The sequence below is a fragment of the Argiope bruennichi genome, chromosome 4 (assembly GCF_947563725.1).
Source record: "Argiope bruennichi chromosome 4, qqArgBrue1.1, whole genome shotgun sequence".
In the NCBI taxonomy this organism is placed as follows: Eukaryota; Metazoa; Arthropoda; class Arachnida; order Araneae; family Araneidae; genus Argiope; species Argiope bruennichi.
In genome coordinates this window covers 122247740-122272597 of record NC_079154.1, presented here as the reverse complement: position 1 = coordinate 122272597, position 24858 = coordinate 122247740, and the positions used below count along the sequence as shown (strand labels likewise).

Here is a 24858-nt window from a genome sequence, read left to right as displayed (position 1 = left end):
GATAATTTAAGATCAAAGACATCGATGTGTGATGTGATTTTAGAAGCTTTATAAGTATGACCACATCAAACAGAATAAATGCATTCATTTTATGTATTAAACCACTCGTAATTCTAAAGAATTTCCTCGGATTTTTCTCTTATAAATATTCTCTGCTTTCTCTGTTTGGGATTTGGTTTCTATTTAGGAGTTGTTTCCTTTCCTTCAAGCCCACTATTAAACGAAAATATGCAAAATATGGAAACGGATCATCTTAAAATAAGGATACGTGCAAAACACGCTAAATGTGAATTTTTCTGGAAAGTAAAAAAGAGAGCAAATTGCACAACTTGAAATTCTCTTGAATCTAATAAACCCCTTCATACATATTTATTTAACCCATAAAAGTTTGTGTTTTAATGGCTGAATTTTATATTCTGAACTCGATAGTTACGTTTTCATTTTCAAAAACAAAAGAACATTTTTTTCTGAATTGGAAAATATGAAAAAAAAATGGCCCATGCATTTATCGCATCTTCGCCAGATGTGAATTTTTTTCAATAATTCCTCGAGCTGAAATCGATATTTTGCTTCAAACCCTATTATAAAAACAATTCACTGAAGTATAAAAATGTCATTCTCTTATTTTCTATTTATTTATCATTTGTATTTTTTTTTTCAAAATTTCATAACTTCCGATAAAGTTGAAACTGAAAAATGTTTTTTTTCTGAAGTTATTTAATAGTTTGAAAAAGCATTTCATTTTTTTTTTCTTTAATGGGCGATCGTCTGTGTTTCAGAACCAGGTGCGCTTTACCAAGTGTAAAGGATAAAAATTAGTCTTACGTAAATAATTTTAAACTTTTCTTTTTTGAATTTTTATATGGAATAGTTATTTATTTAATTTCTAATGAAACGTTCCAGCCTTGGTAGAAAACATAACAAACGATTACAAATAAATATAAAAGCCTCTAGTTAAAAAAAAAATCTTTCACACGAATAAATAAGATGGTAATAAGTACAAAAGAAAATAGTAGATAGTAATTGGAAAAGACAAACTAAAAACAACTTTTAGAAATTTAATATTTTAGCCAAGACAGTGTGATTTTCTAAATTTTTTTTACACATTTTATTATAAGTTTATCATATGACATGCTTATAAAAAATTTTAGGATTGCGATTGCATACTTATGTTCATTTCAATAAATTGTTTTGAAATTTATAACTTACTTATTCTTCTCTTATTAGTTTATGTTCTTCTGTTACAATAGATTATTTTCCTATTGTGTTACGGAAGGATACGACTATATTTTGATAACTCAATGAAAATACTTTACCTTGTGAAAATCTGTAATGTCACACTACTATTCTATTGGATGTCAGGTATGGGACAGATAAAAACATTCCTAATAAAAGAAAAGAGAATTTCGAAAAGAAACCATATTTTGTCATTGCATCACTACTTGAAATCATTCCTTATTTTCAAAATGATTAATAAACACTGGATGAATGGAATTTGATAAAAAATTTCACATTAAGTCCGCTTTTTTTTTTCTTGTCGTGCTTCAAAAGAAATCCTTCTTGTAGAAGTAAATTTGTCCGGATGTCCAGGTACAAATGAAGACAATAACTACAAAATTTGTATAGCTATATAGATAAAATTCTGTACACATATTTAGCATTTAAAGTGTAAATTTGTAGGACATTTAGAACCAAATTTGTCAAGAAATTGGCCGTCTTTCGATCCCTTCACTCGCATGGATGAAAAACACAATAATTCAAAAACAAGATAATTTAAATACGTGAAATTTAGCTTGCGATCTTTTAAATACAAATGCAGTTTTATGTCAAATTTTGATTTCAATCGATATATAAGAAGGCATTCAAAATATATATTCGAATTTTTCGCAATTGTGTACGCAATTGGCCAAGTGCTAGCAGTGAATCACCAAAAGGTTGCCAAAAAACACCTAGGTTCAATAAAAACGCTTGATTCGAATCAAAAGATCAGTATGCAAAGATTAGCTGCAAAAGATCAATTTTGCTGCTAATATACAAATAAGGTTATCATTACTACCCTACGAAGCAGACATCTTTCTTTAGTGGGATACTAAAAATAAAAAGCTGAGCACGACCTTGCTTAAAATCCACGATTTTAGATGATAGAAAAAGTGGACAACATCTTTCATAAGCAGTGTGCAAGTAAGTTTTGGAAACGGTTTCTGCTGATTTAAAGAAGCTATTGCCATTTTGTGAAAAGAAAAAGAATAATTTATACATTAACACTTTTTCCATTAAAATAAATGGAATATAATGTTTAACTCATTTATTAAGTTCTTATATTGCATTATGCTTTAATATTAAGTATCTTAGAATATAGTTAAAAAATTAATGATTCCTAACCATTGCAAATGATGAATACTAATAGAAAGGAATAAAACACAATTCTATTAATTTACTAAAACCCCTAAGCGTTGAAAAAGTTTAAATTATAAAGACGATATTATCTCACTAATATCTTCTTGATCTATTATTTCTCATTTAGAAATGATCATTATAATAACACCATTTTCTTCTAATGTTCTGACGCATATCCATTAGTTTCATTATTTGAAAGAATTTAATTTGATTTCAAAAGCTTTTAAAACTATTACATTTCATTATTCTTTTAGATAATATGAATTCATTTAATTTCTGCGTAGTTAATGCATATTTTAGTACCATTACTCTGAATATAATAATCGCGCAAAAAATGTATAATTTAATTCACACTATGTACATAATTTTAAATCGTCTGCTAGTTACTGTATAATCAAATATTACAAAATAGCAATTCATTATAAAGCTTAAAGATTGAATTTAGTTAAGTAGTTTGTTTTTTATCCCATTAAAATTGGAGGAGATTTTACGAATTTGCATGAAAGTTGAAATTTATTTGATTTAATATGATCTTAATGATCATTAAAATATCTAATAATTATTCTCCTTTCATTCTTGCCTGCAAAAATGTTTTTTTTTGCTTTATCCTTATTTTGAAAGATTTCTTATTTCGATGAATTGTTGCCTATCGATGCCATTCAGTTTCTAATCTTATGCCGGTTGATCTAGTCTTTGGCATCTGCGGATTATCGATTTGAACACCGATTCCACAAAATATCCCCACATGGGGAAATTAAATTTATTTTCCTGATTTAAATAATCTAATTTTGCTGTGATGTCAAAGTCTAAAATATGAGTTAATGGTTCAGGGTCTTTTGATACTAGAAAATGGTTTAATTATGTCATGAGGTAGCCAAATGGCGGGTAGCGGCTGATCTGCCCAAACTTTCATGCATAATCTTTAATTGTGGTATCTCTCTTTTCATGCATAAAATTGTAAACCTTGGGCAAGGTTTACAATTCTTAGGTCGTGCTTAGATTTTTATTTTTGAATTCCTAAGTATAAAAAATAGTAAAGAATACCAGTAAATATGGACCAATTGCATGGCATTAGCTAACAATAGTGACAAAATATAGATCCTTTGCAAGAGTTTAGTATTTTCACTGAATCTGGTGTACGATTATTGGTCATTAAGCGCATCCTTGCTGTTAATACACAAATACCAGAAAGTCAAATATGCACTTAAGATGATTTTATTCAAATGATTGAAACAAATGTTTTTTAAAATGTTTTTTACAAATGTTTTTTACTAAAAATATTTAAAAAATAAATTTATTTAAGTTTCCGTTCGTATTTAAAACTTTCTGTGATGAATATTTTGCTACTGTTAGAGAAATTTAATTGGTCGATTTTATTGCAACTAATATTTTGAAACTTTCCGAGATCTTTTAATTAACGTTTCGAACTTTTTTTTAGCGATTTTTCAACAACAATGGTATAGCAAATATGAATATCAAAATAAGATTTTGTCCAATTTTATCGACATATTTTTTAATATATTATAAAAGAATGTAATACAATTAACAATTACATTGAATTATGCCACTGATCAAAGATATCAGATAAAATATTATAACTTCTTTGAAAAAGTCTGATTTTATTTACCAAGAAAATAATTTGAAGTTATTAATTATCGACTTAAAATCCAGGACAATTTACCTACAACATTGAATAGAAATTACTTCTTGAAGTCTTGTTAGATCTCGCTGCGAATGCTTGCATTGAAAAGAAGAATGAAAGGGAAATGTTTAACGAGTTTCTTCCTTTATCAATTTGTCTTGTAAACCTCATATTCAATTGAAAATAATTGTTTGCTATAAGTAATTTATAATTAGGAGATAAAATTTTAATACTTTTCTTGAATGATTTCTTGAAAAATGAATGATCTAACAAATTTGAAAATTATGGTAATAATAAAGATGACTTTAAAGTTGGTTAATAAGTTTTATTTTTTTACTAGGCTAGGAATAATCTTTTAAAACTCTCACCTGCAATAAAAGCTAAATATTTGATATTTAAAATTCATTTCTGTAGTTTATCCTAATAACTGACCATTTGCGACTATTACGATATAATTTAGAGAAAAATTAAAGCTCTACAGCTGAATATAATGGATCACATCAGTCTCTTTTATTAACACATCTCTATTGTAATATACCAATTTCTAAATTTTCTTCATTTTAATGTTGTTAAATAAGAAGCATATAGCTAACCATTTTATTTAAGGTAGTTATCTTTCTTTCACTTTGAAGTCCACAATAATAATTATCTATTTTCTGAAAAAAAAACTTATATTTAACGAAAGAAATAGTTGTTCTGATAAAAAGGAAACGACGAAAGTTTTTGTATAATATATACTAGACAAAGGTAATCTTTTCTTTGGTCGAATATTAAAATGAAAGAATTAAGAAATAAATCTAGGTTAAATAGTTTGATTTAAGGAAATTCGAAAAATTGGTGAGATTTTGGTAAATTCTGCAATAGTATTGGCTAATTATTTTTATGTTGAGGTCTATAGCACTGATAGAAACGTAAAGTAGCCTTCGTTTATATAACATTTTATACTAACTATACACACTAAACTAATAAAATCACCACGTTTAGCAGTTTCAAGATTTAGCGAGAAGTCTAGATAGTTTCCCATCAAAATTTAATAAATTGGTTCCCATTTTAATGGCATAATACAATAGAAACATCATTGAAGAAAAGTGAGCTATTGTAAAAATAAACAATAAAAATAAAACAATGTATTTCGAGTGATTTCCTTGATGTTATTAATCCGTGGCTCTGTTATTATTTGTATTTTTTTCAAAGTTGTTTGCTCTTTACATTTTAAACAAGGTTCAGTGCCCAAGTATTAATCATTGCGATCTGGATAAAGGAAATTTATAACAAAAATAATGACTACTTACATTAAAAACCAACTGTTCCTCTCGTTGCTTATGAATAATTTATATCGAAGAATGATTACTTCAGCTGATGAATTTCACCAAACAAAAATGCTGAGACACGTTATGTCAAAATCAGCTTTATTTTGTTTTTGATTGATGGATAAGACAGTTTCTTGTTGCATTAATTGAACAAAAAATAAAATATTCGTAATACAGAAAGCAATGTCACTTCAAAATATTTTCTATTTTGAAGCAGAATCAACTACGTTTATTTTGCATGCGAGAACATGCAGGGTTTGCATGTCAGATTTTTTTTTTTTTTTGCATTTTATTTTGAATCTTTTATAAGTTTTCTTTGAGGTATTTTGATTAAAAATTATTTATCACATTTCCTAATATTACAAACTGCAAATACTGTTAAACAGCGTAAAGATGATTTTTTCACTTATATTTTTGAATAATTTAATACAGAATTTTGAGTAGTAAATTGAGTAGTATATATAGAATTTCATATAAAAATTTTATTTCTTACGCTGATTTTACTTAATTTTACAAAATTTACTTTTGCATGTTTCAAAAGTTATTACATTCTAAAAATGCAAATATGAACACTAAAAGTGTTTTTAAAAAAAAAAAATCTGTTCAAAAAGATTTTTTCTTATTTACATATTTAATTATTTTAAACTGATTTTCAATAAAGTGCTATTCTGAATGTAAGAATATTAAAGAAACAATTAATATTGTTCATTTAATAGTTACAAATAGTTTCGTCTAATATTTTCTTGGACAATTTATTTTTATGGTAGTCCAGTAATAAAGCAATCAAATGACAATGGTCAAACATTACAAACTTATATCTCCAACAGTAATGGCACTTTAATCCTTTTCCGAAAGTTTGATGTTACAAACTATCTCCATGCAATGTATGCAACAACTTTTATTTCGCAATGTTTATAGAACTAAAACTGATATAGATAGAACAGTTTCCAGGTAATCCCTGGTGTCCAATCCATTTGCCACTTATCTACGCTAGGATTCATGTTTGTAGAAGACTAAAACCTATCTTAAGTTTCACGCGTGGGGTTAAAGTACAAAATAATCTCTGGTGTTTCGCGCCCATCTGCACTGTCAGCGTAAAGTTTGAGCCCAGGGGATTTGAAAAAGGTCGGCAGGGTTTAAGGACAAAGGATATATGAGATTGCGTTGGCTTGCTTAAGATAGCCCACGCAAGACGAGGGGGAATCCTGGGAAATGTGGTGCAGGTCGAAAAGAGTTTTTGTTAGTACTTTACCAGAAAGGCATTTGTTTCATCTTATCTCTATATACTTTGAAAATTGGGAAAACAAACATATTGTTTGCATGGACAAAAGATATGTGATTCATTCTGCGTAGATCACTTATTTTCTCGGATAAGTGTTTGAGGAATTGTTTACTTTTGGAGAGCTCAATGTTTGAGTGAGTTTAAAAAAACACTTACGAATTCTATTTTTGAAATCGAAAGACGGTGAAACCTTTTCTTCTCATTCACAGAGACTATTTTGTGTTTTTTTACTCGAAATTCAGTACCAATTATATTGCCAAAATTCATTTTTAACAAACTTTATTTCTAGGGTATAGTGAATCCATAATGAGCAGGTATTCAAGATGAAAGATTTTATTATAAAATCTGCCTACATTTCTTCATACTCAGTCTGAATTTACATGAAATTTTCTTTTCTTTTATTTTGAATTTATAAATGATATTCACACTATTGGATTATTGGATATTGTTCAAAGGGCAGGACAAAATTTATCATTTTAACTCCTCTTGTAACATAAATAGATATTTCTTGATATATCATGAGTTTATTTTTCATTTATTGTGATTCTAAAGTAAAAGTAAACTTTCTTAACATACTAACTGATCTGAAAGGAATTTAAGTCTATTTTGCTCTGTTTTCTCTTTCATCTTCTGGAACAGAAAACAATTCATTCCAAAATGACAAGGTTAAGGTAATTTTATGTATGAAAATATGACAGACTTTAGAAAAAATTTAATACAGCTTAAAAAAGATAAAAACAAAAACACATATCTCAAGAATAGTTAAGCCTTTCTCATGCAAACATTCAATAACTATTTATATCCTCCTTTTTTTTAAGTTATAAATCGGTAATCTCGCAAAAATGCAATAACAAACTAAGCATTCAAATTTTTATCAAATTCCATCCCCTTTTTGTTTTTACAAAGAGGAATTAATATTAATTGTATTTATCTATTCATTCATCTTGGGGCATGATTTTTCGACATAATATCGAAAATCTTTTTTCTTCAAAATTTGCTATTAAAAGAATCGATTCTTCTGAAATATAATTATTTTCCCCATAAAACGGAAATGTTATTACTATAGGGACTGCGGAAATCTTCATACTGTAATCTATCCTTTTAGAAATTTGAAGAACATTTGATATGATTTTTCTTTCTTTCCATATAATTATTTTCTCGACAAATCTGGAAATCTTCCTAAATAATTAATATCATTCTAATTTATTAAAAAGGCCGATTCAATATCCTAGTGATACTAACAGATATAATCTATATTGGAGAGCATGATATTAAAACAAATTCAGTTTGTACTCAGCTTAAAAATAACATTTTTCTCTAAATAGTGTCTACTTAGTAATATAGGTATTTATTTTTTAAAGATTTTTATTTAGCTTTGAAATTTACTATTACTAAGTAAAAAAGAAAGTTCAAATCGAAATCGAAAACACTAGAAAAATTGGAATTAGTGAACAATCCTATTTGTATGCATTATAAAATGATTTATATCATCATATATTTTGCACGATTTTGAAAACTTATTCGAAGATTTCTGTTTCATATAATTCACTAAAAACACATCTCTTAAAATTTCGAATCTTTCACTTGCAATATAAAAATATAATTACATAAAAACCTCATAAATAAAAATTTCCATGCAGTCATTTAATTTTAGAATATTTTATTTCTAAACTTGAAGTGACGAAACACAGTTAATTTTTTTTCCTCCCAAATCTGGGTTTTTTTTTCCTATTTTCTAATAAATTACCATAAGCAATTTTATTTGATTAACTTATCCCATTAGAATTTGAATGTTAGCCAAATTCCTAAATGATTCGCTGAGGCTTAATCTCCATGGCATCTCAAAATGTGCCAATACTTTAACTTAATTATTTTTTCTAGCTGCTTTTTCTGAGACGCACATTTCCGTAAGGATTTGGCAATCAATATTACAAATTATGAAGGTACATTAGATTATTAAAATATGTAAATTCATTTTTAATGATTGATTGATAATGAATCATGATTTTAAAGAATGATAAAAAGGAATCCTTTTTAGAATACGGTATATATTGATGGATTTCTGGAAGACAATAAATAATTCCACCTATATGGAAAATAGTAGGCAAGAGATGATGTTTTGACTTCGCAGTTTTAGGTTTATAGGATAGCTGTTAAGTTAAGTGCTACTTTTTAAAATCTTGCTACTATGAGTTTGCTTTTGATCTACTTGCTGTATGTCACAAAAATTAATGTGAAAGGTGATATGTTGATTTAAATGCGAATAATGTAAACATTAATTAATTAATAGCTTTATTGATATCTTGGCCGGCGTCCTGGCATAGGTTTAGCTTGTCTTCCCCGCGATCTGGGCGCCCTGGGTTCGAGTCCCGGTTCGGGCATGGTTGTTCTTCATCTGTTCTATCTGTGAGATGTGTGAATGTGCTCCCCTGTAAAAAGGGGTTGTGCAAGCGAATGTGATGCGTGAGTAGCTAAGACGTACTCTTGGCCCTAGTTGGCGCTACTAAAAAAAATCAAGAGACTCTCCCTTGGCTTAAAATCGCTGACTTCGTCAGCGAGCTTGTCCATGGCAAGTGCCATTAAAAACAACAACAACAACAATTGATATCTTGTCTTCGTAATAAAATGAAGAAGATTAAATTGTTGCCAATTTTTTTTTCCGTAGAGGATAATTCAACAATAGTTGTGAAACGACATGCCGCGGAACTCTCTTTCAAAAACTTTTCGAACCATAATTTTGTTTTTGAGGAATCAACAGAAATGGAAGAGGGAAGAGAAATGGCTTCAAAAGTATGAAATCGCTCTTACAGCCTGAGCTTCCCTCAGTTTTGAAAGAGTTTTCATTCATCTCATAATATCACACTTGTGTATCGCTTCTTCAACATTAGATATTTAAATGCCTTCTTTTTTTACTGCAGGGTCTACATGAAATTTTTCACATTTAATTAAGGCGTATTGAAAAAAATAAATCGAAGGAACATTGGGAAATATAAATAACATTATAAAGAACATTTCCAACTGCGTCATCGTGACATTGACCATCATATGAATAGCATTATTCCTTGTAATAAAGTGATTCCTATTTACGCCGATTAACTTTGAAACAAAAATAAATATATACTATGGAAAAATACTTGCGAAAAAGTGCTCTTTTAGAAATAGGCAATTTTCTATAGAAAATTATGTGTCAGTAATCAGTACGAGTAGATTACTTCATCTTTGTTTTAATGTATTTATGTTATCTTTATATTACATCATTTTTATATTAATTAAAACAATTAAAATACCATATTTGTATGTCAGAAAAAAATGTTGCCTCATATTAATGTTGGATGCGAGTAGGCCGAAAAATTATTATTTTAATTTGAATAGGTGGCGTTTCGTAAATGTCTATCATCATATTATCAAAAATTTGCACTATGTGAAAACTTATGAATATGGTATAAAAATTTTAAAAAATATATTTGGCAAGAATAATCAAAATAATTATTATTCGAAATGAAATAAGACTCGTCAGCTTCTTATACCTAATAAGTAGTTATTCATTTCATTTGGTTCTACAAATTATTGAACCTGTACAATTTTTAAAATTTAATGGATTTAAAATTCATGTTTCTTTTTTCTAAGAATCAATTTTACACTCAGAGGATATCATACCATAGGAACCATAAAAATTGCATCAAGTATCTCATCATTACATCAAGGTCTCAATTTCGCAAAAATTAATAAGAATTGTAAACATTTTAAGAAAGTGAATCTTCCATTCATCAAACATCACATGCAACTGTATAAGAATTGTAAACATTTTAAGAAATTGAATCTTCCATTCATCAAACATCACATGCAACTGTATAAGAATTGTAAACATTTTAAGAAAGTGAATCTTCCATTCATCAAACATCACATGCAACTGTATAAGAATTGTAAACATTTTAAGAAAGTGAATCTTCCATTCATCAAACATCACATGCAACTGTATAAGAATTGTAAACATTTTAAGAAATTGAATCTTCCATTCATCAAACATCACATGCAACTGTATAAGAATTGTAAACATTTTAAGAAAGTGAATCTTCCATTCATCAAACATCACATGCAACTGTATAAGAATTGTAAACATTTTAAGAAATTGAATCTTCCATTCATCACACATCATATGCAACTGTATACGTAATTCTCTCAATCTTAAATGTTAAAAATGTTTTACTGCACTCCATCATCTATAACCAAACGATAAATTACATCTAGTGTTAATTAAGATAAATTAATTCCTTGTTTAAGATTTTATCGGTCTCATTTTCAAGTATTATTATTTTACAACATCTAGGCCAGTATTCCCATTCCAAACTTCGCATTCGAACCCTTGGCTAATTCGAAATTCGAACATAATTCATTTCAATTCTGATTCTAAAACTTAACCACTGTTACTTTACAAATAAATATTATATATGATGAAAAAAGACTTAAAAATTTGGATTCAAAATGACAAAGTATTGGATTTTAGATTAATCGATTTTTCGATATTGTTCTGCAATATATGTTTTCTATAAGGCTCTAAAAATTATTAATTTGCAAGCAAAAGAACACGGAAATATTTAAGGACCACTCTTAGAGTAACATTTAATCATAGAAAGAAAAGCATATTTTTATAATTGGTATTTGAACTTCGTTTTGAATCTTGAATTATTATTATTTCGTTTATATTGTATCGTGAAATGTCTTAAATTTTAATCTTAATAACGATCAAAAGTCTCACCCATATTGTTTGAAACACATTGTTATATAAAACAGTTCCATCTTTCCAAAAAAAGGTAACTTTAATCTAAACTAAAAAAATACATTAAACTTCGCTTTGTTGCAATACTATTCTAGAAAAGTTTCGCCTACACCACCATTTGCACCAGTTGTCCTGCAAACAGAATTGCGTAGCAGGTGTCAAATGCTCAAAGCCGGAAACAATTTTGTCAGAATGGGGTAAAAAAAAAAAAAACGAAGAAAGTCTGAAGGGAGGGGTAAAATAAAAATCCTTATAAATATATATATAAAAAAAACAAGCCTTCTTCTGCAGAGTTGTTATGGTTTTTTTTGTTCGTTTTATTAATTTATTTTCTGTGAACTGCAGAAAGTTGTCTGAGGAGAATGACAGAGAGAAGAAAGCAATTTCCTCTCCCCGGATATCTCCTTACTGGTATCCATGCGTAGAATGTGAAGAGAAGGAAGGGGAGGAGTTGAGGGACAAAATTGCTGATCCCCCAAAAGTCTGGATGCTTAAAAATATTTTCCAGGGCACATAGAGTCTCTTGTTGCTCTTTTCCTGAAGTTAGTTTTAACTTACTTATCGTAAACGGTGTCAGAGGAAGAGATGGCCTTGCTGTCCCAAAATGAAATAATGAAAGAAATTCTATATCCATAGTTCTTATACGGTCTGTCTCTTGTTTTGACATGTTTCAGCAGCAAAGATTATTATTTCATTTTTTTTCCTGTTTTCTCTCCTTTGTATTAAGCTGCGAATTGTGTTTTCTGGATGAATGGTTGGAGCGAAGAAATAAACTGTTGAGAAAGTGATGGTATTTGGAAGAGTTAAGGAAAGTAATAAAGAATCAGTTACATTGTAATTTGATTTCTGTAGCAATTTGTAGCAAGTTTATGATTTAAAAACATCTCTTTTTATTGGTCTGAATTTCTGCCTCGGCTATTCTGGCGACTATAATATTTTATTATAACTTTCAGATGCAGATTTGCTTAATTTGTTAGCTTATTTTGTCAATATAAATCTATAATAATTAATTATAAATTTAAACATTATGGAACTGTAGAATATAAATAAAAAAAATATTCTGACTACTTGACTAAATGCAACACTCATACATTATTATACTGAACTATTATATTTTATAATTTATTATTCCTTTTTACTTTTTATATTTTATTACACTTTATATTATTGATTCATCTATAATTTTCCTTAAATCGAGCATAGTATTATATTTTATAACAGTTTCAAATGATTATTTTTTTAAGTGTAAAAGAAACCGATTGAATACAACATTGATGCATCAGAAATGAATTGATTTACTTATAAAACTCTAATAAATATTTTAATATAATAAAACAAATTATATAACTTGCCTTGGCCGGGATAGCCTGGTTGGTAGGGCGTTGGATTCGTGTCCCTTGGGTTGCGAGTTCGAACCCTGCCGGCCGAAGACTCACCGCGTATGTGGTGACTGATGCGCGCATGAATCTGTCGTGATCACAAAATCCTCCATGTCGATAGTAATATCATTGGGGGTACTGGATCAGAGGTGATCGTTCTCTGACTAAGGTCTAAATTACGATATGTGGTTGAATGAAGTTTGGTTTAGTTTAGTTATATTAACGTACCGTTGTAAAGCAACACTAGGGCTATTTTGGGACGAACCTCGAAATTTTGAACCGCGGTCAGATGACGAGGACAACACTTAAGCTGGCACTCCCTCTGCACACCAGCGGGAGGACATGGTTGAGTGAATGAAATGCATGAATGAAGTCCACCGCATAAAAAGAGTTGTGACGTGTGTGTAGCTAAGTCGTTCTCTTGGCCCTTGATAGCGCTACTGAAAAAAACAAGAGACGTGTACTTGGCTTAATCCACAAATGACTTCTTAAAGTCAGTGAGCTTGTCAAGGACAAGTGCCATTAGAAACAACAACATATAATTTGTAATTCATGTTTTCAATCATCATGTATTTCTTTCCCTTCCACAATACTTATATAGCCAAAAATATATTTTATACCATCAAATCTCTAGAAGTTTCTTATAACTTGTCATAAAAAATAGGTATGTAGGTGTAGTATCAATCATAATTTATAATTTTGTATTTTAATCACACACAAAAAACAAAGCTTATATACAATTCATATGAAATGTTGAGCTACGCAGATGCTATGCACAAGACAAAAATCAAAAGGAACAAATTGTTTCAACAGATCGAACTGATCAAGAGAACATACTGATATAACAATACATACTGATTTCCCATCTGAATACTTAATAATCTCTGAGAGTAAGGGATAATTAGTACGAATACTCTGAATAACACTCAGTATTTTTAGATTTTCAAAAAAACTGTACAACAATTTTATTTATATACAATAAAATATATGACCTGGATTTTCTGTTTACAAAACAGCGTTAAATATGATTGTTCCAATTGTCAATATCATATTTTATAAAAATCTAAAGTGATTATATACATTGAGTGTAAGTGAAATCGATCAGGAGCTGTCTGGTATTCTGCAGAAGATATTTTTTGCGATTCAATTTTTTTTTGGGTGCACAGATTATTCCCTCTTCTATAAGATGTTTAGATTTGTTTTATAATATTACTGAATTGGCCTATTTGACTCTAATGCATCGTATTTCCATTTGGCAAATAAAAAGAATTATTTTTATAAATAATAAATATGGATTGTCATTTTCACTATTATAAACGGAATTGGATTTTAAATCAAAGCAACAAAATCAAATAATTGTAAAAAAAAAACTAAAATTTGCAATTCAGCAACCATATGAATTTATTGAAATTATCATGAAACGAAAACAACATTTGATTTATATTCAAATTACACTTCAGGAATGCTTCAACAGTGAAATATATATCGCGGCTTTATTATTATTAGTTATTCGATTATATTTATTTTCGAAAGAATCTTTTTGAACCAGGATAGAAATGCATCTGAGTATTTCCCAATTTCGTGTCATGATCTTAAAAGAGCTCAACCTGGATTAAAGAAAATATTAGTTATTTTTGAGTGACAAAATTTGTTCAGTGTTTATAAATATAGAGTTTATAAATCTTACCATAATAAAATCATGCGCAGAATTTGAATATGATATTAAATGCTACGCTAAATGTTTCATGCTAATGAACATATTAATGGATCAATTTCGCTTGAGGTGGTATACTTACAGTGGTGGTTTTAGTTATTAATTAATATTGTTAATAATAAATGATTTCAAATTCAGCATCTCTTATTAATGCTTCTATCTGATCATCTTCCATTGCGAATGGACGCACCGGAATTTCAGTTTTCATGCATGTCAATAATTCAATGTAGCCCTATATCCGAGCCCCACTCTAAGAATACTAATGCAGGAAACAAAAGATTTATTCAGTAGCAAATTATATTGCGTTGATCGAAGCATGTTTTTCCACAGTTATTCACAACAAACAATTTTTTTTAAGTTTCTGCTGAATGTTTATTGTTTATTAAGCTAAAACAGAATAAAGTGTCAAGAGGAATACGTGTGATAGCGTGAACTTTTTCCCAAGTGCCCAGGAATTTTCCCAACATCACGTAACGGCATCCGCGTTAGTTTCATCTACAGGTCCTGAGTAATTAATGCATTCGTAGGTTCACTTAATCTGTGTAAATGAGTTCCCCTTTGAACAACTCTTAGGCACGTACGATGAGGATGGAGTCTATTTCGATGCGCATTTACTTAATGTGTTCCTTGCCGGTAAGTTTCAGACTCTTTTACCCGAAGGTAAAAGTTCGTACTATTCCAATTCATGCAATTCACTATAAAAGTGATATCTTCTTTGCATTCGTTAATTGAGTCTGTTAATGGGCAATCAAAAGGTGTGAATAGGAAGCAGCTAGCTTAATTTTGGCTGAAAATCTATAGCAAAGTCTAATTGTATGCCATTTAGTGAAGACGTTGGCAAAAACATTTATGTTTAAAGTTAGAATGTTACGAAATTCTTCGATATTTCCAAATATGTTTGATATTTTCTACAAATTTAAGTTACTAGAACAAATTTGATTAAAATAAATGTAACAATTACCTTCAATTTGTTTTATAATTCTTGAAAGAAGAGTAACCATAACATTTAGAATAATAACAAATTAATTGAATTAAAACTTTCGAAGAAAAAATCTAAATATTAGTCTAAATGATTAATTTTTACTTCAGTAAAATAATAAATGTTTTGGGTTTTACCATAACACAAACTTTCAAGTAAATTCGCGATTCATAATTTTTTATGAAATTTAAGAAAATACAGATTAAGAATCAGATATCTTTGTACCTTAATTTAATTCTTCTTTATAAATTGAAATTAACAATCATTAAACATTATTTGTTGCATTTGAAAATGGCAAACTCTTTTCAAAATCTTATTTTTACACATAAAGTTAATTTCAGTGAAAAAATAGACATTTAATGAATAATTAAAAACTCAGACAAACATTATGATTTCATTTAAGCCATTGGTGTATCAATAGTCCTTAGATAATTATCTTTTGCTTTCCTTAATTTTATCACTTATCCGTGATACTACTGAATTAAATTTCAGCGTCTTATAGAATTTTTGAACTAATTCATGGTAGATGGTGATTCTTGTGAAATGTTTTCATTTGAAAACTATATCTGATGTCTATGAAAACATTATGTAATATTATGAATAATCGTGTAAATTAAAATATGACATTCAGCGGATAAAAGTATTTTCTTTGATATCATGCATAAGCCCACGACATTTTAGAATAAAAAGTCTTCCAAGCCATCAATTATAAGCTTAATGTCTAATTATAACAATTCTTCAATTGACTTCTTAAAAGCAAGCCATTTTCAGAAGCCTATGATTACACAAAAGACGAGCTGCTGTAAGACAAGTAAACAGCTTAAAGCCAAATTATACACTCAATTAAACGTCATGACTCCAACTAAGGCAAACTTCTTCATGAAGTGCCTCCCATTCTCGACGGCATTGTTTAACAACTTCAAGATTAACTCCAGGGATTCTCCCACACGGGCAGCTTCACACGTCTGCAAAAGGGGAGTGAATTGCATGCACATACCGAATGCACCCCACTTTAACAACCACATTCGGCGTCGGTTAGAGGAAGACAGGACTTTAAAAGGCCGTTTGCAGAGTCCACAGATTTGACAAGCTACAATTAAAGAGGATTTGGAAAGCTAACGAAGCTAATTACGCAGAGGGTCTCGCAAGACCCGGTACCCTGTTTGAGCCTATAAAATGAAAAGGAAATGTTAAGGGGGAAGGAGAATTTAATTGCTTACTTTCCAATTTCCAAAAGGAAAATTACTAGACTCAGGAAAATTCGGAAAGCAATTTAAGTTTTACGACCATTACAAGTTTTTATTTGAGAGCAAGTTCGTTTATATCATTATTCTTTTAATGGATTCTTTTGAAATATTAATTTAAAGTTAATGATTATATTGCATTTTTAGCGCACGGTAGCTTTTTTAGGATACCAATTTGGATAAATTCAAGTCTTCATAGCAAAAAAGATCAGCATTTTAGAAAATGTTATTCACTTTTGCAATGCTTTAAAAATGTAAACATATTTTTATAGGTATTATTTCATTGCATTTCAGTTTAATTCAATATAGAAAATATTATGAGAGACTATTATGCATAAAGTTAAAATGTTATTTGAAATGCACATTACCTAGAAATAAAATGGCATTTGTCACAATTTTAATCAGTATTAAAATATTATATTCAAATACTATCAAATTAAAAATTCCTTCTATAAAACATTTTCTTATTGAATTGCTTTGCTTTTTTATTGTATTCACAATATTTTTCGGACAAAATATTGTGAAATATTAAGTTTTTTACTTACCTTTTTTTATAATTTTGATTAAGATTTAGATGCATTTTGATTTCATTATTTTTTTTTAAATGCTGGTTTCCGAATTTTTTTAGTATTCACCGTAAAGTTCAGTAATGAAATTGCGATGAAAATTTCTGTCCTGGAGGAATCTCATAATTTAAAAGATTCAGAGATAATTTGAAAGAGCTCCAACAACTTCAGAATTTCCTCATAAAGGAAATTAAAGCAAATTTAAACAGCTCCTTGCTACTGCCAGAGATTCAAATTTAATAATATGGAAATTTAAATTTTCTAACAATCCGTCGTGAAAATTATAAACTTTTAATGAAAAAGCGTTGAATGTATTAAACTTTGATTTCAATAAAAGAAAAAAAAATTACAGAGAAAAAGAATCAATGTTTAATTTTCATTACCACATTAAAGCAAGCCCAATGGGTTATTACATAAAGCATTTATATTTTACTCTGCAGGCCACTTCTCTACCCCTAAAATATTTAAGAAAAATAGTAGATAATCTGAATTTGGAATATTCTTTTTTTAAGAATTATATCTGCAAGATTGAATGTTTATTTTGTTGTTCTAATATTCGGAAGTTTGATAGATTAAAAGATTAATTAAAACTAACTTTTAAATACCCTCTATGAATACTTGAAATTATTTCAAAGTTTTAAATATATATATATATATATATATATATATATATATATATATATATATATATATATATATATATATATATATATATATATATATTTAAATATATATATATATATATATATATATATATATATATATATATATATATATATATATATATATTCTGCAAATAATACTTTAGCCTTAGATACGGTATATGCAAAGACGTAGCAATTACAATGCCTATAAATGACGTTTTTCCCGCATACAACGTATCTAAGAATAATATTTTGTAATAAATATGTCTTCCTAACATGAAATGATTTTAGTATACATGCATAAAAAGCATTCACAAATTAATTAAAGGGCAATAATATTAGTTCTGTGTAATGTCGGTAATTGAGTTAGTGATGAATTATAATATCTAATACTTGTTTTCGCATTTTAAAATATACGTAGTGATTAATTACCACAAAAGTAATTAAATTCTCATTGTGATAATTCGCAAATCTGCTACTTTATTAAATAAGGTAACAAAAATATATATATTTTTTTATAAATTTAAATGTATTTATTTATTTATTTTTGCAAAAACAATTTCGTATCACTTTAAAACTAATGCAAAGAAAAGGTTTCGAAGCATTAATATATTCTGGATTTATTAAAAAAATACTTCGAAATATTTTCTACATTTTAGATTAAATAAAAAAATCAAAGTACTACTTTGAAAGCCCTGTCTTAATAAGTGTTTCGTAACTAAAATTTGATTAACTATCAAATTTATCAAAATTACCTACTGTGAGTTTAATGCTCATCACGGTATAGAGTTTTATGTGTGATTTTTGCAACATGATGTTTATTGATAATGAGCCAGACTCTAATCATTATCATGTTAAAATGCAATAAGGGATGTCTGGACAACTGAAATAACCATAGCAACCACACTTCACGAGTCATGTATTATAAAAATCATAATTATAACGTGCATGCAGTTTGGATTTATTAAGTTTATTTCTATGCATATAAAATAGCCGAGGCAGGCAAGAGACATAAATATGAAATTGTTTACATATTCTCTCTTTACGACGAAATGAAAATGCATTTTTATCATCTTTAAGTATTATTTAGGACTCGTTAGTATTAATACTTATGGATTCAACTGATGTGAATTCACAGAATAAATAGAATTGCTTGTGTCATCTGACGTTTACAATAACTATAATTACTTGACCGAATATAAATTTGCATTGTGGTCAATGGTGCACTTTCCTAACATGTCATGTTTTTGCCTAGCAATACATTACTTATTTTGCTAATTTGTATTTTTTCATTTTCCAATATACCAAACTGAAAAACAAACATTTTCTTTTAATGTTTTCCAGCACAAATGTTTGTCTGCACAAGTTTATTCAATTAATGTTTGTCTGCAGAAAATTTATCAGGATAAAAAGCTTAAATTAGGATTTTTCTTTCATGAAATCATGGCTGAGAGGTTTTAATCAGGATTGTTGATAGCTGCGCAAGGGTTGATATTTCGAATTTTTTAGGATTTGTTTATCCGAGCGCGAATTATTATTATATTTGTCTTCTTCGATGCTTAAATTTTCCTTTGCCATTTCTTAATTCGGAAAAACTTTAGGAAAATATTGAATAATACATTTTTTTTTTTAAATTTTACCCTTTTCAAACCTAATCCTTTTCAAAAACACAGGACATTAATAATTTTAATCGCAAATATCTCCGCTAATTTTACAGATAGCTCCATGAATCTTTATTTTATTATGGTATAGCGTTCATTTTTCTAACTGGATCTTATGGCCGAACTGCTTCATTTTTTGTTTTGTTTTTGTAACTTCCTTTACTTAGGCGGTGTAACCAGTCTCAATACATTTAGCATAGTCACTTTGCTATACGCACACATTACTTCCCTTGCTATTTGGGACGTTTGTGTAGCATTTTAAAGATAAGAAATGTTAACTGTTTTTTGAGAAAATTAAATATTAAAACTACAAAAGACATTTCTTCTTCTGCAGGTGAGCTACTTGAACAGCCTCCAGCATCTGCATGGAAAAATCAAGAGTTGAAGAGTATTCCTCTGCTTATAGGTAAGATGTTTTTATGTTCTATTATTTCATCGATCATTTAATCAGACAAACTCAGAATGATGAATATCTATATTTCATCATCTGGAAAAAATATCGCTTCGAATGTCATGTTTTCCTCTTGGCATAAATTGCCATCTAGATCCAGATCATGAAACATTTTTTTCTTCAAATAAAAAATAGCTAATTTAGGCTTCATTTTTTTTTGTCTTAATATGAAATTCAATTCATTGGAGATTCTCTACTATGTCTAATACTAAACAGAACTGTGACTGAAACACCGGAAATTACAAATACACATTTGATATGAGAAATCATTGCAAAATCTAGTCTGAATTTTTATTCTAAATATGCATACATGTACGATACATTCTTTGTATTATTTTTCATTACTCAAATTATAATTATAATTAATTATAATTGAACAAATTTTTAGAATTTATATGAAATTCTAAAGAGGTATAGATAAAATATGAACACATTAAAATAAAATCTTTCATAATGTTTTTTTAGTTACAAAATTATTTTCAGTAAATATTCAAAGCATTTAACAATAAAAAAAAGAAAACTTAACTTTTCAACTTAATGCATTTCTTTCAGGTTCAGCAGCTCAAGCAGTTGACTTTTGGCCCGGGCCAGATGATCTTCCCACCTGGACATGGAATCAGTACAAGAAATATGTTACTACGAGCCTGGACAGTTTTGGTCTGCAAGTCAGTCAAATGGCTCTCCGAATTTACAATGGAACTGCACTGCAGTCGAACAGTAAGTATGCTTACAAGAAATCGAAAAAATATAAAGGCTTGTCAATCTCATTATTTTTTTTAAATATTTATATCTTGTAAAATGGCAAGAAGGTAATATATTGAATCACAATATTTGGGTGTTTAAAATAACAAAGAAAATGAATGATCCAATCGACCAGCCACAACCGCTGGTCAATTTTAGTTTTATATGAAAGTTCAGGATTCCTATATGTGTCGTAAAGGTAGACTAGCTTCCACCATCCTCCAGTTTTGGAAGGAATCGAGAAAACAAAACTTCACTGTGCGTTTCTTATGGTGAAATCCTGAAGCAATGAGTAGGAAAGAAGGAATTGTTCAAAGGAGAAGGATTTTTGCCATCATAGGAATTTTCTTTTGAAGGGAATCTTACCTAGGAATTTTGCTAGCACTTTTTAAGCGCATTCAAATCGTCCATTAATATTCATAAATTCAATCTTCTTCGCGATCAAAATTTCATTATATGCTTCTTTTATTTGTAGAGATTTATAGACATATACGCTACTGTGTGCATCATACATTTAATTAAATAACTAAAGCTATTTCAAGATGGAATTGATAACTTACTAATTTTTTTCGAATGTTTGATAAATGTTGAAAGAAAAGATTCGTGCCAATAGGAAAAATTAAACCTTTTAGAAAGTTGCGTGTTATTTTGTCCTTTTAAATTAAAAATGCATATATGTTAATAAATCATAAATGAAACTAAAACATGTAAACACATGTTTAATGATTTATTAGATTAACTGAAACAATAGGAGAATCTTATTAAAGGATTAATTTTATTTAATATCTATCTTGTTATTTTAAGTGAAATAATCCCATTTGATCCCCGAGCCCATACTGTTTGGTAAACAAGATAAATTATGTTCCATATTTTAGCTAAAGGCTTCCCATGAAATTTATCTGGCAATATTGTGATGAAAATTTTAGCTTAAGCCACATAATTATTAATTTAATCTAAATATTTATGAACTAAAACTTAAGCAATATCATAACATGGGAACTTAAATAAATGAGTCTTTATGCAAATAAATTATTCATTTTTTTATAATTTAGCAAGTATAGCGTCTCTAGAATATTATAATGTGTCTCAGATTATTAATAACCTAGTCACGTATGTAATTCTTCATTTTGACGCAATGTAATGTATGAAGCAATTAGTACAAAAATACGAATTACCTTAATTTCTTAAGTCTGGCTTGATGCTCATTAATATTCTAACATTAAAGCACTAAAAGGTCTCTAATGAGAAAGTTTTTCCAACATTAATTTGGCTCTTTATTATTTTTTTTCCTTCTAGATATTATGTTGCAGGTAAGTTAACAAGAGCAAAACTACGGTGGGGATTTTTTTTTTCTTTTAAGAATTAGTGATGATCTTAATATGACTTCAAAGAACATAAAAATAATACTTAATGATATAGCGAAGAGTAAGAAATTAAAATCTATGAAAAGTGTGGAAAAAATGAACTTCTTATATATCCTTGAAGTACATAGATTTTACTTAATTTTAGTCATAAATTGAACAATTTATGAAGGCATGATTAAAATTAATTTTATTTATTTCTAGCATACAATTTCTTTCGTGTGTTTTTTAAAATTTTTATTATTTATTTCCTATAAAAAAATCTATTTCTTATTGAATATTTTATTACAAATTACTAGAAATTTTACTTACTTTCGGTACATTAAAATATTAAAATATACACAGTTTTTCAATAAATGGAAATTAGTATATAAAAAGACGGCATTTTTTGCTGTCCTTTTTTATGGCAGAAAAGGCTTCCCGAAATTTTTTATTTGAATGCATTTTGCTATATTTTATATGAATTTGGGAAGTTTTTAATTCAATTTTATTCTTTACTCATTTGCATTGCAAAGAAACTTAATTTCAACACTCATTCGTGCATTCGTAGTTAACAACATTTGCAAATTTAGAATATTCATAGGAATTAGAAAAAAAAAAGAGCACTTTAACAACAACTGGAAGCTTCAGCATATTAACGAAAGTAATGGGAATTTTAATGTAATTTTTTGTAGTACTCAAAATTTATTTGCGAAAACATTGGAAGTTCTAAATTTTTCTCTGTAAATTATTTTTTCTTGTTTTAAAGGATTATTTTTTCGTGATACGAGGTGTTTTTTTCACGTAGGTTCGAACTTCACCGCCGAATATCTTTACACAACCATGGTATCAGATATTCGACAATCCTGTCCTGTTAACACTTTAGCGAACCAACTCTCGAAGGTGTCTCACTCACCGATTTATCGATATATATTAACAGAAAGACCTTCCAATTCAGTAAGTATAGCAGTACTGATTTCATTATAATCATTAAAATAAAAGTTTTTTTTTCTTTTGAATTTCCTAAATAAATATGAAGAGCAAAGTATTTGTTCTAAAAAACATATTCTATTCAGCTATACTAAGTTTCGAGCAACACATTTCTTCTTTCTTGTAAATTTAATATTCAAGTGATTTGAGTAAGCGTTTTGGGAAAGAAATAGTATCATATATAGAATGTAACATATTCGCAATTAAAATAAACCACTTAACCTTTTAAAGGTCATTTTTTTCTAATCATTGTGTATTAAAATGTTTTAAAAATTGAGATCAGCTTTTGAAATGTGATTCATTTGGCTTAATCAATAAATTTAATTTGATTAATTAATTTGGTTAAATCATAATTAAATGGCAAATCAAGTCATACCATTTTATTTGAGATAAAGAACTAAAGCATCTAAATGTTTGTCTTATTTAAAAATTTGTCAGAATATATGTCGATACAAATATAAATGAATTTGGTAAGAAGCATATTTCCCATGACCCTAGAAAGGGTAAATATATGCATGTAGTATTGCATATGAAGTATGCATATAATATTTAACCCTTTCTAGGGCCGTGAGAAGTATGCTTCTTACCAAATTTATCAATCTTTGTATGAAATTATGTAGGTTTGCATAAGTTCTGACAAATTTTTTTAGCAAGTCAGAAACTTAGATGCTTCAGTTCTTTATCTCACACAAAATGGTGTCTCTTGATTTGTTACTTAATTATTAATTAACCAAATTAATTAATGAATCAAATTAAATTTATCTAATAAGCTAAATGAATCCCTTTTCTTATTCTAATGTCAAGCCTAAAAATATTTTAACATAATATGACTAGAAAAAAATGACCCTTTAAAGGGTTAAATCATAATTACATGGCAAATCAAGTCATACCATTTTATATGAGATAAAGAACTAAAACATCTAAATTTTTGTCTTATTTAAAAAATTGTCAAAATTTATACAATCTGCATAACTCTATACAAATATTAATGAATTTGGTAAGAAGCATATTTCTCATGGCCCTAGAAAGGGTAAATATATGCATCTAGTACATGCATATGAAGTATGCATATAATATTTTATATATGCATAATATCGAAAGTATGAGCCATCTTCAAATATTTTGTTTGAAAACGAAGAAAGGGTGATAAATAAAACAATGTCGTTTGTTCAGTAGCATCTTCAGCTAAAAGTAATGAAAAGAAAGAAACCAAATATCGTTTGCATATTGTAGATGTCATGGAGCAATAAATTCAGCAAAATGTAATTATACAAAGGGAAAGGTTTCCGTAAACATCCTTGCTTACTCAGTAGTAAAGATGTATTCCCCCTTTCTAATTCTAAATTTTTAACCCTTCATAAGCCTGCTAGTTTCTTGCAAACAATAATTACGAAACATAGATCTTTGACGTGAATCTAGCATTTTTACTGAACATATCGTGAGAATATATATTTTGGATGCCTTTCTTCCGATCAATTGAAATCAAGATTTCACCCAGAACTACGGTTTAACTTACAAGATCACATACTGCATTTCATTGTCTTTATAAGTTATTGCGCTTTCGTATCATAGCTTTTATAAGTTATTGCGCTTACATGTTTGCTAAATTACCGATAGAGGGCTTTCAACGTTTTGACAGATTTGATACAAAATCCGATAAAAATTTTCATTTTAGGTATTAAATCTGTGCACAAATTATATTTATCCACTTCTTTTAGTTTTGTAGTTATTGTGCTATTTT

General features: G+C 28.3%; 1 protein-coding gene across 2 annotated transcripts in view; it reads left to right on the top strand.

Annotated features, from left to right (window-relative positions):
• LOC129966030 (para-nitrobenzyl esterase-like) overlaps positions 1-24858 on the top strand; it is a 267621-nt gene that overhangs the window by 233253 nt on the left and 9510 nt on the right. For both annotated transcript variants that reach the window (XM_056080378.1, XM_056080377.1), the window contains exons 8-10: positions 19930-20001; positions 20599-20763; positions 22936-23084. In XM_056080378.1, the coding sequence (XP_055936353.1) occupies positions 19930-20001; positions 20599-20763; positions 22936-23084 (386 nt within the window). The remainder of the gene's footprint in view (positions 1-19929; positions 20002-20598; positions 20764-22935; positions 23085-24858) is intronic.